This window comes from Urocampus carinirostris, chromosome 12 (assembly GCF_059441175.1).
Source record: "Urocampus carinirostris isolate Australia breed hairy pipefish chromosome 12, RoL_Ucar_1.0, whole genome shotgun sequence".
Classification (NCBI taxonomy): Eukaryota; Metazoa; Chordata; class Actinopteri; order Syngnathiformes; family Syngnathidae; genus Urocampus; species Urocampus carinirostris.
Genome location: NC_142360.1, coordinates 19344774 through 19362448, shown reverse-complemented (window position 1 = coordinate 19362448; position 17675 = coordinate 19344774). Strand labels below are relative to the sequence as shown.

Here is a 17675-nt window from a genome sequence, read left to right as displayed (position 1 = left end):
AACACAAAGTGTAATGAGAGATGATTTGCTCGTTTTATTGCCTTTCATCTACCTGACCCGTGAGAAACAGATAACGTCAAGCTCCAAAATAATTCATGAATGTCTGGATAATGATTGATTTTCTGCCCCGTTTTGAGCGCGGTTGTGAAAGGAACTTGAAATCTGAAGCAGATATTAAAACCCGAGAGGATCATCTTTTCATCTTTCCTTTAAAGGTAAAAGTGATAAAAGGCAATCCGACATTTACGAGACAGCACCTCTGAGCTCACACATAAAAGTCCATAAGTACACACGTTTCTTCATGTAAAGTTTTTTTGTCCAATCAAAACTGCAGAAGAATAGCAGAGTAATTAAAACTTCTCAGAGAAAGAAAGTGGTTTTCCGGAGTTTGTCCTTGGTTGAAAACCGTAAACAGTGCGACCAAAACGTAATCATTAAAATTATTTTCACAAATGTACATAGTAAACGACAAATTAGTGTAGTTTTTTGAGTGCCAACGCACATCTTTAGGCAATGAGGACAATATCAAGTGTTTGCAAGTACTGTTTATTTCTTAAAAATGATCATATTTCGCATCCTGAAGGAGTTAAACACTCCTTCAGGCTGCGAGCACATTTGTTTGTTGTTTATTGATTAGTGCCTCCCAACTAAAAAATGATTTTAGAAATAAGCAATCATACAAAAGCTATCATATAAACACGCATGTTTAATATACATGCTTCGTTACAGGCGCTTGAAATCTTTAAAAATGCTTGAATTTGAATCTTGTCTTTTCATGGATTAAAAATTTCTTGAATTTTCGGTGAAGTCCTTGTAAATGCTTGAAATTGTTGCCAGGTTTCTCAACAAGTCTGCTTAAAAATGATGCCGACAATGCTCTCCGGTGGCTTCGCTTTGCCATTGCATTACTTCTTTCTTAGTCATTAACAGCAGCTGGCATTAGTTTGTAGAGCATTTTCTTATAAAGCGTCAACACCCTCTTTAGGTTGCTCCCATACATGGTTCGTACAGGCGCTTAAAATCCTTTTAAAACGTTTTGATTTTAATGTTGTTTTTTCATAGATTAAAAAGTGATTGACTTTTTGGTGAAACTCTTGTAAATGCTTGAAATTGTTGCCATATTTCTCAACAAGTCTGCTTAAAGATGATGCCGACAATGCTCTCTGGTGGCTTCGTTTTGCCATTGCATTACTTCTTCCTTCGTGACTAACTGCAGCTGGCATTACTTTGTCCTATGAAGCGTCAACACCCTATTCACCCGATTCAGTTTGGGACTCAAGTTCAGAGTCCATACTCTTCAAATGGTTCAAGAACAGCATTCAATTTACTTTCGCTACGTCTTGGGTTGATATTTAAGGAATTTTCCATGAACATTAAGGTGGTAACTTCACTTGTAGGCCGATGTTACACATGACAAGCCTCTACACCTGGATCAATGCCCACTGCGGATTTGTAGGCATTTTATGAAAGGCCAGTGAGAAGCTCTTTTTGTACCTGTGTTTTTGTGTAAGTGAGCATGTCATTCTTGAAAGAAACCGACGGCAGACAGAAATAAATAATGATGACAACTACATTCACATGAAAATAATGCCCCTTGCTGCACAGTAAATGAATCCTCCCCCAATCATTTAATAACAGACTGAAGAGAAATCCTAGTACAGGATTTGGCTTCCGTATTCTTCAGATGTGTCTGTAACCTCTTATGTTGATGTTTTTTTCCCCCATCACTACCTATTTTTTCATAATCCTTTGACAGCTCTCGAAGTGTGCGTAGGTGTAATGTAATGTGGCTAGGATCAAAAGCAGGCTCATAGGCAGCCAAAGGCTGTTTCACTTTTTTCAGGTTCAAACTGCGTCAACCTGCCCAATGATACAGAGAAATTTTTAACTTCATGAGTGTTCGACTGAGTCAATTTTGCCAGGAGATTACAGCTGTGATGACAACATTTACTCCATGCAGAGAACGAAAAAACAACTAAATATGGGGCTTGATCATGCCATTGGTCCTCTGATTTGGCAGTGTATTTAAGTTCTTTTTTGTCAGGGCCCAAACTGATGGAGGACCCAGAAGCGTAACGTTCTCACACAAGCTTTATTTTACGGGAATGGGGCAGTCATGCGCGGGAACACAAACGCCAGAGGTAGACGAGATCGAAACCGGAGAGGACAGACGGGATCGATACACGAACAGATGACGGACAGTACGGGACAGATGGGATCGATACCGGATCCTGGAGACTAGAGCAAGATACCGGACAGGAAGAGACAGGCGGGATCGATACCGGATATTGAAGACTGGAGCAAGATACCGGACAGGACGAGACAAACAATCCTGCCATCCTGAGCTAACTTATTTGCAAGTGTTAGATGGTAAAAAAATAATACATCATTTACCTTCCCCCGATTTATTGAAAAAAAAAAAAGAAATACGCAGTTTATATTGTCAAAAAAACAAAATAAATTATTAAACTAATCACCTGTAATTGTGGTGTATGGAGTTAACGCTGTGTCATAAAGGAGAAAATAGGATACGCCTCCACAACACATGGGATTGCTAGGCTACTCACTTCACAATGTGCAGAGACACAATATAACTTAAATAGGAAATTGATGAATCTGTCACGGTTGCCCATTGCCCTCACTTGGGCCCGCTCGTTTGGCGCCAGCTGCTGCTCGTTGCCTAATTGGCTTCCCTACTATTTAAACTCAGTGCTCTCATTCACTCCTTGTAAGTCCGTCAACAAACCTCTGCACTTGCAAGACTTGTATTTTGAATCTGTCCGGTATCCTGCTTGTTTATCCAGTATCCAGTATCGATCCCGTCTGTCACGTCCTGTCCGGTATCTTGCTCCAGTATCCGGTATCGATCCCGTCTGTCCGACCCTGTCCAGTTATCTTGCTTGTGTATCTAGTATCTGGTATCGACCCCATCTGTCCTGCCCTGTCCATATCTTGCTCGTGTATCCAGTATCCGGTATCGATCCCGCCTGTCCCGTCATGTCCGGTATCTTGTTCGTGTAACCAGTATCTGGTATCGATCTCGTCTGCCCTGTCCGGTATCTCGCGGTTTTATCCAGTATCAAGTATCCGGTATCAATCCCGTCTGTCCTGTCCTGTCTGGTATCTTGCTGTTTAATCCAGTATCCGGTATTGATCCCGTCTGTCCTGTCCGGTATCTTGCTCGTGTAACTTGTATCTGGTATCGATCCCGTCTGTCCTGTCCAGTTTTGATCTTGTCCCTGGCTTCCTGTTTTCCAGCGCCTGACCTATCTGTCTCACTTCTTCTGTCCAGCGATCGTCAAATCACTGGCGTTTGTGTTCCCACGCATGACTGCCCCGTTTCCACAAAATAAAGCTTGTTGTGAAAACGTTACGCGTCTGGGTCCACCGTCTGTTCGGGTTCTGACAGAATCAACCAATCGGCTACTGAATTCAAACCCCGGTGAATTCCTGCACAGTCCTGAACAATGAAAAACTAAATGTTTTTCCATGTGTCCTTTGGACTGATCGTAAGCAGTGGGAACCTGATGTTTTCTTGTGAGAAAGTCAGCATGTCCAAATCGATATCCTGTATGCCACGATACCCAATTCAGTTTATTAAGTCAGCTACTCATAATGCAAACTCTTCACTTTTCACTTCAGTACATTTACTGTATAGAAAATCAAAATCCACGGTACCCTTGCCTCAGCCATTTCTAACATCAACGTGTTAACACATCTCTTGTCTTAAGCGGTGCTGTCGTAGCATTAGCTCTCTCAGGTAGCTCAGTGATTTCACGGGTCAGTAAGAAGTCAAAGAGGAGAAGGGATGTGCAATCGCTGTGAAAGCGCCATTTATGGATTTGCCAAGGTAGGCTAGCCAGGAAGGTGAACATGCTCAGGGCCTGAAAGTTCATGTGGTGGTGGTACCTCAAAGTGTCCATTGCTGTGTCCCCTGATCAAATATATTTTATAGACACCCTTTCAATGGTAGGGTGTGGATAGCTGGCTGACAATGGTTCCTGGGGCCATTTAATGCCCTCCGTATCAGTATGGATGGAGGAGCTTCCTTCGGGTCCCTTAGTGTGTGTCTTGCCATAATTGTATTTATTTTTTTAAATATTGTTTTTTAATTTATTTTAAATATTGTGTGAATTTGGTGCTTAAGTTTGATTTCCTTATTGTACACTGAATGTTTTTATACAGCGCTTTGAGTGCCAATCCGTTACCTGAAAAGCGCTTTGTTGATACAATTTGATTTAATTTGATAAAGCAAAGTGAATTATTAAAAATAGATGTTCGTAAGCAGATGTATGACTGTACTCATAGGGTGGGAAATTTTCATGTATTTTACATAACATAAGGCCCACCTTGAGAGACCTGACATAATTCTTTGCCACCTTGCTGCTAAGGGTAACCCCAAAAAGACAAAAAACAGAAGAATATTAGCGCAGTTTGGTCACTTTAAGTCTATTTAATTTGAATTCTTCCTTGTGCTTTGCAGCTGTCGTTTTTGGTTGCAATACACAATATAGCAGCATCTAGTGGTCTAATAATACGCACGGTCCCTTCAAATTTTAAATTCTGTTTTAAATGTCCTAGAATTAAGTTATTGTTAAGCTTTTCTTTTTCTAGGTAAACAAAGTTACATTTAAAAAAAAAACAGGTTGTTTCATAAAATTAGATTTTTATTCAATAGAAACCTAATTACAAGCAAGGACATCGAGTTCAAGTCGTAATTTGGACGTTTTCTTGAGATATATTTGCCTTAAGTTTACTCAGGTAAATATTGCAGCGCATCACTGCAAGCGCAAGTCAAGAGTATTGATTTGCAAAAATTTTACCGAGTAAAACCTGGATTAAATCCTTGCATAGGGGTCATCTGCATTCATAAGGTATGAGTCAAATTTAAAGACTACATTTTCAACAAGTCATTAATATTTTGTGCCCTGCAATTGGCTGGCAACCAGTTCAGGGTGTCCCCTGCCCACTGCCCGCAGATGGCTGGGATGGGCTCCAGCCCCCCCGCGACCCTAATGAGGATAAGCGGTACGGCTGATGAGATGAGATGAGATTAATATTTTGTAATGTCGTTTAGTGAAAAGCAATTGTCTCATTGAGATGATTTAAAATCCAAATACTGGCAATAATTTGTATTTAAGACCATGTAAACAAGCACAAAAAGACAACATTTCTTGAAAAAAAAATTCAGATGAAGACAATTGAGTTCCCCTTTTTAATTATAATTCATCATGTATATCAGGGGTGCTCACATTTTTAGCATAGCAATCACTCATAAAATGATCTGCCGACCATATTTTTAGATATTGAGATATATTCAAGTATATTGAGGATGGTTTATACATAATGTCAAGGTATGTTGATGTCTCTCATCTCATCTCATTAGCCGTACCGCTTATCCTCAGTAGGGTCGCGGGGGGCTGGAGCCCATCCCAGCAATCATCGGGCAGTGGGCAGGGGACACCCTGAACTGGTTGCCAGCCAATCGCAGGGCACACAGGGACAGACAACTCATTCGCTCATTCACACCTAGGGACAATTTGGACCGGCCAATTTACCTGAAATGCATGTCTTTGGAATGTGGGAGGAAACCGGAGTGCCCGGAGGAAACCCACGCAAGCACGGGGAGAACATACAAACTCCGCGGTATGTTGATGTATCTTGCATAACTGCATTGCCCAATATTCCACAACACAGATGAATAAACTATAAGAAGAATTGGAATAATTACCTTGGATGAGAAAGTTGTGCATAGTTCGGACAGTAGCTGCTGATACTCAGCCTCAAGCACAGTTACAAAAATTCATAAGTCATAAAACCAGACTTTAGTTTACTAAAATGTATCTGGATCCTATGCTATGTCAGTGTCATGATTACTCATTGCCCTCACCTGCGCCAGCTGCTGCTTGTTGCCTGATTAATTCCCCTCCTATTTATACCCAGTACGCCAGTCTCTCCCTGTCACTCCGTCAGAGAACCTATGCATACGCAAGGCAAGCACTTTGACCCTGCCTCCTGTCGGTTCCGTTTTCATCTGTATACCATTCGTCCGTTCCTGATTCCCCATTTGTCTCCGGCATCGACCCGTTTTGTCCTTTTGACCACGCTCTGATCTCCCGCTCCGGCTATCGACATGTTTTGCTTGTCTGACCACGCTACGATCTCCCGCTCCGGGAGATCCACTTCCGCATTTAGATCACGCTCCAATCCCATGAGCGGTTTCCCTCGTCCAGCGAGCACCGAATCGCTGGCGTTTGTTCTCCCCTATATCTCAATAAACTTGTGAATAAACGTTACGCGTCTGGGTCCTCCTCCTGTTCTGGTTCTGACAGCCAGTATACTGCGCAATAAAACATCCCTTCTCTATTTACAATTTAATAAAAAAGACACAATACTCGTGTTGTGTAATTCACGAACCATTAAGCCACTGATAAGTTCATAGTTTAGTCGCCACTCAAGATAAGGAAAGAAGACATCAATTAATTTTGAGCTTGAATGAAGAACAGGAGAGGATTGGACAAAAAGTCCAAATATGTCTAAGCCCTTCTCTGAGCCCTTTCTTTTTTATTAAATATCCTTGGTTTCAATAAGCAGATCCACCCTGAAGGGTGTGGAAATCAAAAAACAGGAATTATAATTGGGCAAATGTCACAATCATGTAAACAGTGCATAACAGGCAAAATAACAAACTGCAGTGAGGAATAATAGTCAAAACGATATAATCTCCTTTGCAGGTGTCTAATATCAGTGTCTGAAATAACGTCTGCTCGGACGCTCGTGGCGTGCATCTTTTACGTCGCGCGTACAACTTACAAAACGTCTCCGCCCAGGTGGCTGACAACTTTTTCAAGAAAAAAATGAAAAAGAAGAAAAAAATATATATATATTTTTTTTTTTCCTCAAAATCAAACGTTTGCTTTATTCCGATTTCGAAATCTTCGTTTGGTTAGGAAATTTCGGTTCGTTTGGCAATTTGCATACTCGGCAGCCAATCAGAAGCCAGCATCAAACGTAGTGCTTCCGGACTCTCCCGAGCGTTATAAGTTCGTGCATTTGCATATCATTTTCCAAAGTAGACGCACAGAGATTACAAGAAAAATGGAGAAGTGGTTAGGAATCGAGCCAAAACCTCAGTCTGAGAATAAATCTTCAAAAGGAGCTAACAAAATTTATGACGCTACAAAACGTAAATGTACATTATAAGCATCGTGGAAAGAGGAGTTCACGTGGCTTGTAGCAGACGACGCGATGCAAAAAGATGAAAAGGAAACCTTTCAGAGTTGTCTGCCCTGGTGTCCTATAACTTTTTGTCATGAGTTTCAGACACTGCTAATATTAAAAACAAAATAAAATTATTAGCCACCCCCAAAAAACAAATTGCTGCTATTTTGTTTCCGCATCTAACTTTTTTAGAGCAATTCCATGCAATCAAACTTTGTAGTAGAGCTCATCTGTTTGTTTCCCTATCCTAAAAGCACGAGTGATAACTGCAGCAAAACAAAGCACATGGTTCGTTAAAGGACACTTTTAAACGAGGGTTTGATGAATTTCATGCCCCAAAAACACTTAACCACATGTGCACGGATGCCTTTCTCAGTACTAGTATATTCTAACACATTTTAAGTGCACCTGCATTAGTCTTCTGAAGTGCGTCTGTGCAAAGATAGAGCATTTAAAATGTGCGTGCCCTACACGCACCTTCTAAATATAAAATAGTAGCCAATGCTAGAGTCACTTGTCCTGGAAAGAAAGGTTAATAATGACCTTATCCTGAACCCCCCCCCCCTTTTCATCTAGTGCTCGACTGGCCGGGAGACATTGAAAGGGATCTATAGTATGTTCTATAACCTTCATATTGGTCAGGGTGCTGACAACCTCGAATTACTAATTGTACGTATGGATTAAAGGGACCCGATAGAACTGGAAAAATAATCAGAATTCCTATATCTCCAAGTAAACTCTGGTCAAAGACATCATCACAGTGTTTTATATTTAGAGTGCATGTGTCAAGTTGCGGTTGTCCTCCTTCCCCTACACACTTGAAGAATATGGCGACAAAGCATCAACTTTATTAAACAAGTCTTTGTCATTGGGACCGTGCGGTTTTCCTCCCAAAAGTTCCTGCACACACCTGACGCCAGAAGCAAAATGGCAATTGCCAGTCTTAAGGTTTTTTTGTTTTTGTTTTTTTGCTACACCTGAATGCTACCCTTGTTCTCATCCACCACTGTCAGTGAGCAAAAGTGCTTTACTCTCGTTGTTTGAAAGAACTTGAAGTAGAGTAGCATATGTCTACTTGAGCAGTTGTCCGAGGGGAGATTGTGATTTATTCAATAGAGTGAAACTCACTTCATACGGTTTTATAATTGACTTTTGTTGTGAACAAAAACGTACAGTGGGCTATGTCTACTTGACCAGTTGACTCACTTTGTGAAAGATTTAATTCATAAAACTCACTTTATATTGTTCACTTCTTATTGTTATTTTATTCTATTGTTTCTATCTATCTATCTATCTATCTATCTATCTATCTATCTATCTATCTATCTATCTATCTATCTATCTACCTTGGTCATATCCCTCAAGAAAGGTGACCGACAGTAAGACAAACACATACAATAACAAAGAAAATAAAAAACACACACAAAAGTTTTTGGACCATGCTCAACCCAATTGCCCAAACACCCAAACAAGTTAGGCACCTCGGCACCTAAGTTCGTCATGCTTTCATCCCTCCGGATGAAATGGGACACCAGAAAGCGGCCATGTCACTCGGGTCACTGTGACACAACACACTCTTTTGTTCAACAGCAGGGCCTGGCAGCTTTCACTGGTTTACCCCTGCCGCATCATACGGATTCGCAGCCCATCCTTAAGAACGCGTCCACAATCCCATTATTATATTGTTTACTATTTATATTTTTTTCACTTCAAGTTTAGGATCAATCTATTGCTCGTGAGGTGCAATAAATATTACGAGGTTCTACAACACAACTACCTTTCTGTTCTTCTCCACTCAACTGACATAAAAACTGTTCAGAAAATTTCAAATTATTTGACATACAACAACTTATTTTTCAAGTAACAGAAATAGTAACTTTCCCTGGTAACGACTTACTTTTACTTTAGAGTAATTCAGTTTCCAACTCATTTTTTTTCTGGGAGAAGTAATGAGTAATTATAATTATTTACTTTTTTAAAGTAACATGCCCCACACTGTAAATACAGCAACACACTGACTATATTGAAAATATATTTAGATCTAGCAGGTGGTTTTGGAAGATATTTTGGTTATTTTAATCACAGGAACAAACTAACAACCTCTTGCTAGAATAGTGTTATAAATTACCGCACATCGGGCAAAGAAAATGCAGCATCTATTGAATCTGACTGTAAATTGTTGCCTCGTGTGATAAAGGCAAATCTACATACATATATTGAGCCAACGTATCTGTTGTTTGCTATGTTGGCAAAATCATGTTGTCTGAATGATAGGAAAGGATAAACCATAGACCATTTTTGAATAAGTGAATTTTCAAATGACAAAACGTAGCTGCCAAGGTACACAGTAATAGCAAATAGAAAATTCAATATCCATTATCATAATGAGTCCTTTTGGCACACTGTGTAGCCAGGGGAAGAAAAACACAAACTCCCTGCATTGGTTGACCTTGTAAAGGTGACAAAAGTATGTGCGACAATACATGACGGTGTTCTGTATTGTTTTTTTGTTGTTTGAACAAAATAGATGCAGACGCATTCATGATTGTCTTGGGTTGTGCTAGAATTTCAAGAACAAGAGGAAAGAGACGTTAAGAGAGAGAGTTTGAAAAATATGTTTCCCCCTACTCATTAGCCGCGATTATCCTCAAAGAGATAACGGAACGATTTTACACTTCTCGGTAAATTCCGGCCTGCCCTGTCTGTACTTTTAATGTACAGTTTGCTATCATAAACTAGCAATCTAGCCTGACACTTTTTCTTATCAACTCCCAGACGTGTTCAGAGGGGATGTGTGCAGACTTAATGAAGTCCACTTAAAGAAATCTCAAGATATTTTATGATCAAAAGTATTGGGAAGCAAAGTTCAACGACTTGTCTTCTAGATAAGACCAAAAGTTTTCATGAAGTTAAGTCAGCGACACCGAATTGTTTGACGTTTTTTGTAGATGTTTTGGATTGTCTATGTTAGGGGTTCTCAACCCTTTTTTAGTGATGTGCCTCCATTTAATTTCTCGATGAACATGTCAAGTCATGTTCATTTGTATAGCCCTTCACAAAGAGTCTCAAAGGGCTGCACAAACCACAGATTATTGAAAAGCACAGACTATTTATGACACCATCCCCTGATCTAAAACCTACATGAGGGCAAATACTACACAGATACACCGATATTGTCTACATAAAATATAGGTTATTCATATGCTATAGAATAGAAGTGTGTTTTAAGCTTATATTTAACTGTAACTGTAACATAAACTATTTTAGACTGGGGTAGTTTGATAAAATATATTAATTATATACGACATCCTTTTAAAAAAAATATATTATTATTTAGCTTTTTATTAAATCCATTTGGAAACAAAAAGATAATAAAATAACAACGGTAATAACTAAAAACTTTTGTACAACCACAAATTATCCCCTCAAACAATTAGAAAAACAATCATCCTTTTAAGAAAATGTTCTTATTCAATTAATTTAATAAAAACATACAGATGCTGCCCTACTTACAAACGAGGTTCCGGACGATCGTTGGTAAGTTGAATTTGTTCGTAAGTTGCTTCAGTGCTATATTCTGAATTTCTATTCAGAAAATAATATGTTCAATAAAGATAAATAAAGTAGAGTTTAACTTACTTTTGGAAGATGCGCTTCAAGAGGTCAAAAAAGGTGGCCAAAAAAACCCTTCCGATCATTTCTCAACCGCATCAAGCCTTCTTATTCCACTTTCATTTCAAAAGAAACAGCTCACCTTTTCTTTACACTTTACACCAACCATATTGAATGGATGCACGAGAACAAACAATAAAATTGTCAAAGTTCTTAGCGCACTGGAGATAGTATAGACATAGACAGTATAGAATGTTTACTCACAAACTAGGAAAAGGAAGCAGATTTTTTTTCTACCGGGGTGAATGCCGGGTGACCTCTCACAGCGCCACACGCAGGTAGCTGCGGAAAGAAGCACTACAGTAATGTCCTGTACTCTGAACAAGGTGCACACAATACAAATTCTAACTTACAGCAATGTCCAGATATTTTTTGACATCCCGAAAAAAATGTTCGTATCTACCGTTTTCCGTAAATCGAATAATAAGTTAAGTGAGCAAAATCTGCAAGCAGAAATATATATATATTTTTTTGCAACTGTAAAAGAATATCACCATTACAAGTCTTCATTAGTGGTCTTTGTAAAGGTTTATAATGCTAGCCTAAAATATAGAATGCAGTTTTTACTATTTTTACTATTTAACACCTACAAAGGAGATTGCATAGAATTCCAGCGTTGTTTGTCAATTTGACTCTAATTGCTCACCATTGCTAATAATTTTTATTATTGTTTACGATTGGTTAAGAATGTAGATGTTCTTTGATACTCACAGCCTTTAGGGCGGAGTTGCTTTTGTAGCCAAGGAGATTTATTAAAAATGAAAAATAAACAATGATGCTATGATGAATGATCGGACACACCAAGCTCCTAAAACATAAAAACAAATAATAAAGGGGATAGAGGAGTCCCTTTAGAACGGATTGGAATTTTGTATCATGTTTTTTTTTGTAACGTTCTCCCCTGTTCTCCTTGCAAGTTCAAAATTCATTTATGCTTCTCTCCTTATTTTGAATATTTACTTAACTATAAACATATCACTGTTTTAAAAGAGGATTGCAGTATAATGAATATTTATAGATAATTGACTTTCTGCACCTAGCATTTATTCTGTGTTGAGTCATTCCTCAACTTTCCTGAATCAATTACGTAACTTAATAATTATTGGACAAAATATTTGTTTTGATCTTAAATTTCTCTGTTTTTATTAATTTAAAATATTTCATATCCCATTAGAGAACCATTTGTCAAAGAATGAAGTCATTACAAACTAATCCATCTATTGTGACCTTTATGTTCCATGTTACCCGCAGATGCTAACGCCTGCCCACCCAAGGAGTTTCAGTGCCGCAACGGGAAGTGCATCGCTCCTATTTTCGTCTGCGATGGCGACGATGACTGCGGCGATGCCACCGACGAAGAGAAGTGCTCCAATCCTACCTGCGGCCAGCACGAGTTCCGCTGCAACGACTCCGAGTGCATACCGGCGCTCTGGAGCTGCGACGGCGATCCCGACTGTAAAGATAAGTCCGACGAATCCATGGAACGCTGCAGCAGGAGAACAGAAGCCCAAAAACCACGATGCATGGTGAGCGAGTTCCAGTGCGGAAGTGGAGAGTGTGTCCGCATCAACTGGAAATGCGACGGAGACGCCGACTGCCGGGACAAATCCGATGAGACCAGTTGCCGTGAGTAAAGTCGAGAATACATTATTTTCTTGTGATTTTGATTTTGTTGTTGTTTAAACGTACAGTAGGGTTTTTTCGAACTAAGGTTTCCCGTTATTGTGAAGTGTGCATGCTTGGTTTCTACTTTGGACAGAGGACTTAGGACACCCAAAATGCACGTTAGGATGTTGTTGTTTTTAAGACAGCCACGACACGGCACTCTCGACATTGACATGATGTCATGCTAATTGAAACTGCAAAGCAGCGTACTCTACACCTAACCCTGACCACTGATTATTTTTTAGTCTCATTCACGCGAGTCCTAAATGAAAAGAACCTGAAACTGAACATTACTTGCAAATATTACTCAAATGAAACCACATGCTGTCATGAACCAGAACGGACTCTCGGATCCAATAGCGTTAGTTTCAGAAGAGTTTTTATTTGAAAGAGTTGTTGGAGCTGGCTTGGGAGTCGGCGCTTTTTGGTCGTCAGCCTTTTCGGGCGGAATGGCAGCTCCGTGACGGGTAGACGGAAGGTGCAGCTTAGTGGGTAAATCGATGGACGGGGCGGGAGAGTAGGTCGCAAAACGTGGAACGGAAACAGGTCAAAAACGGAAGGCAGGCATGAATCAGGCAAGAAGAGTCGTGGGTACCTTGTAGTCTGGAGAAACACTCAGGGATACAAAAAGTACACTCGGACGACCATCACTGGACGCAGACCGCTTAAGTGGAGAACGTCAGGTGACTTCTTTTGGGCAATCACGACACATGCCCACATAACATCAGGTCCAAAAGTATAAAACTCATTAAAAAAAAACTAAAGTTTTTAAATCTGGAAAAAAAACTAAATACATTATCAAAATATGTATGTGGAAGTGAAAATAATTGAACTGGTAGTTTTCGCAAAATAATTACCCAAGTTGCTTGGTCCTGTATGTCATTGTTATAGGGAAAATTGAGAAATGCCTACTGCCTTCTGCACAGGAAGGGATAAGCACCACACACCTCAGGAAGACTGCCTGATATAAAACTGTTGCTCTTACATAGTATACTAGCCATTAAATGCTAAGATACAGAGTTCAACCAGATCACCAGGTAAGGGTTTAGTACACTGGAATAACAGAGCTGAGATAACAGTACTTGGGACATGACGAGAATGACAAAAAAACTAGCACGGATGCAAGGAAACAGACTGTTTAACCAGTGATGAGGAAGCGTCGTAATAGGAAGGAAATCACGAAAGTGACAGCAGATGTGGGTTGGAAATTAGAACATGCGAGAGAGTGAGAGAGATAAAACTGAGAAACAGGGCCCTGAATGTGGGATTATGACAATACCTTAGATGTAAAGGCCAAGTTTTACCCAATTTAGTTGTCAATTTAACATGGAATGTTGGGCCATTGACCCTATACATCAGTCAAACCTATATAACTAAATGTTAAATGTCTACTTCAAAACCCATAATGTTTTGCCTTCTCTAGCATGATACTTTGATATTAAGGCAATAATAGCAATTGGTAATGATGTAATTCGATGCTGAATTGTAATTATTTGCTTTAAACTGGTTCCTACTCGGGCAGCACGGCAGCACAGTGGTCAGCGCACGTGTGGCACAGTTCTGAGGATTTGGAATCGAACCTTTCTAGGTGGAGTTTGCATGTTCTCCCCGTGCTTGTGTGGTTTTACTCCGCTTTCTTCCCACATTCCAAAAACATGTCAGGTTAATTGGCCTGCTCAAATCGTCTCTAGGTATGAATGAGTGAGTGAGTTGTCTGTCTCTGTGTGCCCTGCGACTGGCTGGCAACCAGTTCAGGGTGTCCCCTGCCCACTGCCCGAAGATAGCTGAGATGTGCTCCAGCACCCCGCGCGTCCCTACTGAGGATAAGCGGTGCAGATAATGGATGGATGGATGGTTCCAACTCTATACCTTATACACTATAAAGAAATGTAATAATAATGTAATGCCGCATAGATTAATCAATAGCACTGCAGTATATTGCAGACTGCATGCTTCCTTCAACGACATTTCATGCTTAAGTGTCCATCAAGGAGACTCCACAATATTTGTTTCACAAATTGCTCGAAGCCTTAACACAATCACAATTATTTTACTACAGAGTTTTGTCTCAGGGGAGAATTGTAGTGCTTATGTATTTTTCATTTTCCGCCCTACAGTCCCAAGTGTCAGAAGAGAAAAATAAAATTAAAAATCATTATTACTGTTATTCATTTTGCGGTGGTAAACGATGGCTATTAAACATACAATATGCTAACATGATCATATCACAGCTCCATAAGGCCTCCAGTATGCAATTAGCCCTTAGGCTCCCAGTTCGATATTTTGTATTGCAAACAGGATGACATTAGAGTAATTTGATTTGGATACTTGCCCAACATTGGTTTTGAATCCACAATTTCACCATCTGTATGCTACTTTAGAATTCCAAATGTTCACATTGTAACCGAGATTAGACATGACACTCTTGGATAAACACACAATACAAATTTAAGATAAAAAATAGGTAAGTGAAAGCCAGGATAAAGAGGCAAAACTATTTAAACGCTTGGATACTTTTGAATTGCATTTGAAATGTCTTTATTATCGATGATATTAGCGTTGTGTGCACCGAGATTAGACATGGCACTCTAGGGTAGAACATGTAATAAAGACTTTGACGAAAAAAAGATAAGATTATCAGGATGAATAGACAAAATAATCACAACATAGTGCTTAGAAAACGCAAAATAATAGTGCATCGTAACAATGGTGCGATGAAAAGGAGTGCAAGAACATTTAGCAGCAACACAAGTTCCCTAATAAGGTATGAGTACCCATTTTCAATGCTACTGGCAACATATATATTTTTCACTGTCTTGCACATTTGTTGATGGTGGTGATGGCCCTGGGGAAGATACTGTCTCTGAGCCTGTTAGTTCTTGTTTAAGTGAACTCTAGCACTTATCAACATTCCCATTCAACTCCAATTATTGAACAAACATGTAGGTAAGTCCCAGTGTGGAAAAAAAACCCAACAAAAAACATAATTACCAAAACTTCATGATGTTTTCTGTTGCTATCAGTTTTTAGTACAATATGGATTGGAAGGAATTTATAATCTATCTTAACTTTGACATACTCATCCGAGAAATGGGTTGCCATGCAACTATGGTATTTGTAAACGTAGGAAAAGCTTGTGTGATTCTGTGTTTGTTCCATGTGCATGTGTGGGAGGTGAAGGTCCTTTATGAAGCAAAAAGCCCATCTGGTTCACTCTTTCCACCACTCAGGGACATGGCGGCAGACTTGCACTAGCAACGTGAAAAAATCCGCACTGCCAATGCACACAAAGGAAGATGGGATATGTGGCAAGCCTTCTCCTGGCGTACATAAATTGCAAAATCAAAAGAGGGTTAATACATTATACTCTCCTCTCATTTGAGCCTATTAGACTAATCCTTCTGTGTTCCATATCCTACTTGTAGAGCTTTCCTTACTGTAAACGTACATTTTTTGATCATTTACTAGAGATAAGTCCTCGGGGCAACGTGCCCGCCCACGAAACATGACATTTTACTACAAAGCAATTTTTTTGTTTTTTTGTTTTTTGTCTATAACAACAAACAGGATTCTCTACTGTGCCTCCTCTACATACAAGTAAAGTTTGATACCGGATCTAGCAAGGATATTGAATTATTTTGTATCTTGAACACATCATCCCCACAAGAAATAGCTGAACACCAATTAATCTGTTCCCGGCCTCCCTGATGCATCCCAATAAAATGAATCAATCATTCAACTAACCGATCAACCAACGAATCAATCAATCAGTCGATCAATCAATCATTGTATGAATAATTGAACAAAACTTTATTTCGAACATGAGAAAAACAAAAACAAAACAATAGGTCAAAAAACAAAAGCAATGTTAACGTAACATTGTCAGGACCAGAACGGTAAAAGGACCAGATTGCGTTGTGTTTCTCGCAAGTTTTATTCAAGGAAAGAGGAAGGATTGCGCCCACGATCCGGTGTTCGCTGGGCCCAGGAAGCAAGTCGCTCTCGTACTCGCATTGTGATCCGAACACGGAAGTGGATCTTCCTTAGCGAGCGAAGGCAGTGTCAAGGACAGAAACAGGTCAATAGCCGGGACAGGAGAGCAAAATCGTGGTCGGGGTCAGAAACAGGTCGTAAGCGGAGACAGACGGGAGCAAAAACAGGACAGGTGGGAGTCAGGGTCGAAAAAGGCTTTCCTAGTATACACTGAGGTTCGCAGACGGACTGACAACAGGGGATTGACAGGACCGGGTTCAAATAGTGACAGGGAGCCAATCAGAACCCGCGGCGGTTGGCGCCAAATGAGCGGGCACAGCTGAGTCACATCAGTAATTATGACAATCATGCCTGGAAAGAAATAGGAAAATGCATATGCGTATTTAATTCCTACCCCTTTGACACCATTAATAATTGTTTCTTACTGCTAGATTTCCTGTGTATTTGCATACAACAAACACCTCATGAACATACATAGGTTCTGTGGATGCACAGTCATTTCATCATCATCATTATCCTCATCATAATCATCGCCAGTATTTTCACTGTCATCATCATCATTGTTGTCTCCATACATTTTCAGCACACTATATAATAAGAGTATCTATTATAATATTATGTTCTTGTGTTTGTTACAAAATATATGGCTGCATTTTTCTTCCTCAGCCCTCCTTACGTGTCGACCCGATGAGTTCCAGTGTGGCGATGGCTCCTGCATTCACGGCACCAAACAGTGTAATAAAGTCCATGATTGCCCAGACTACAGCGATGAAGCTGGTTGTGTAAATGGTAAGAAACATTTCAAGTTAAATATTTATTATACAATTATTACACCATTATGTCCTTCATGTTACATGTGCCATAGAGTCTAAACGTGCAATTTTAATGTATTCTATACGAATATGAATTTAGAAAATTTCTGAATGCTGTCGTGTAAACATGAGCTAACGACCAATCGCAGTTCACCATCTCATCTCAATGGCTGCCACCAGAAATTCATTAAATCTTTTGGTTGCAGTGTTCATTTAGGTGCTGGCAAACCTTGAAAATGCTTGAATTTGAATATTGTGTTTTCAAGTTCAGGAAAATGCTTGAATTTTGGGTGAAATGTTCGAAATTGTTGC

At 39.7% G+C, this 17675-nt stretch overlaps 1 protein-coding gene across 4 annotated transcripts in view; it reads left to right on the top strand.

Annotated features, from left to right (window-relative positions):
* Positions 1-17675, top strand: part of LOC148355190 (low-density lipoprotein receptor-related protein 8-like) — a 245425-nt gene that overhangs the window by 142903 nt on the left and 84847 nt on the right. For all 4 annotated transcript variants that reach the window (XR_015852190.1, XM_088349134.1, XM_088349131.1 and 1 more), the window contains exons 5-6: positions 12145-12519; positions 17218-17340. Coding sequence is in view for 3 of the 4 variants with exons in the window: in XM_088349134.1 (XP_088205260.1) it covers positions 12145-12519; positions 17218-17340 (498 nt within the window). In the remaining variant the exon portion in view is untranslated. The remainder of the gene's footprint in view (positions 1-12144; positions 12520-17217; positions 17341-17675) is intronic.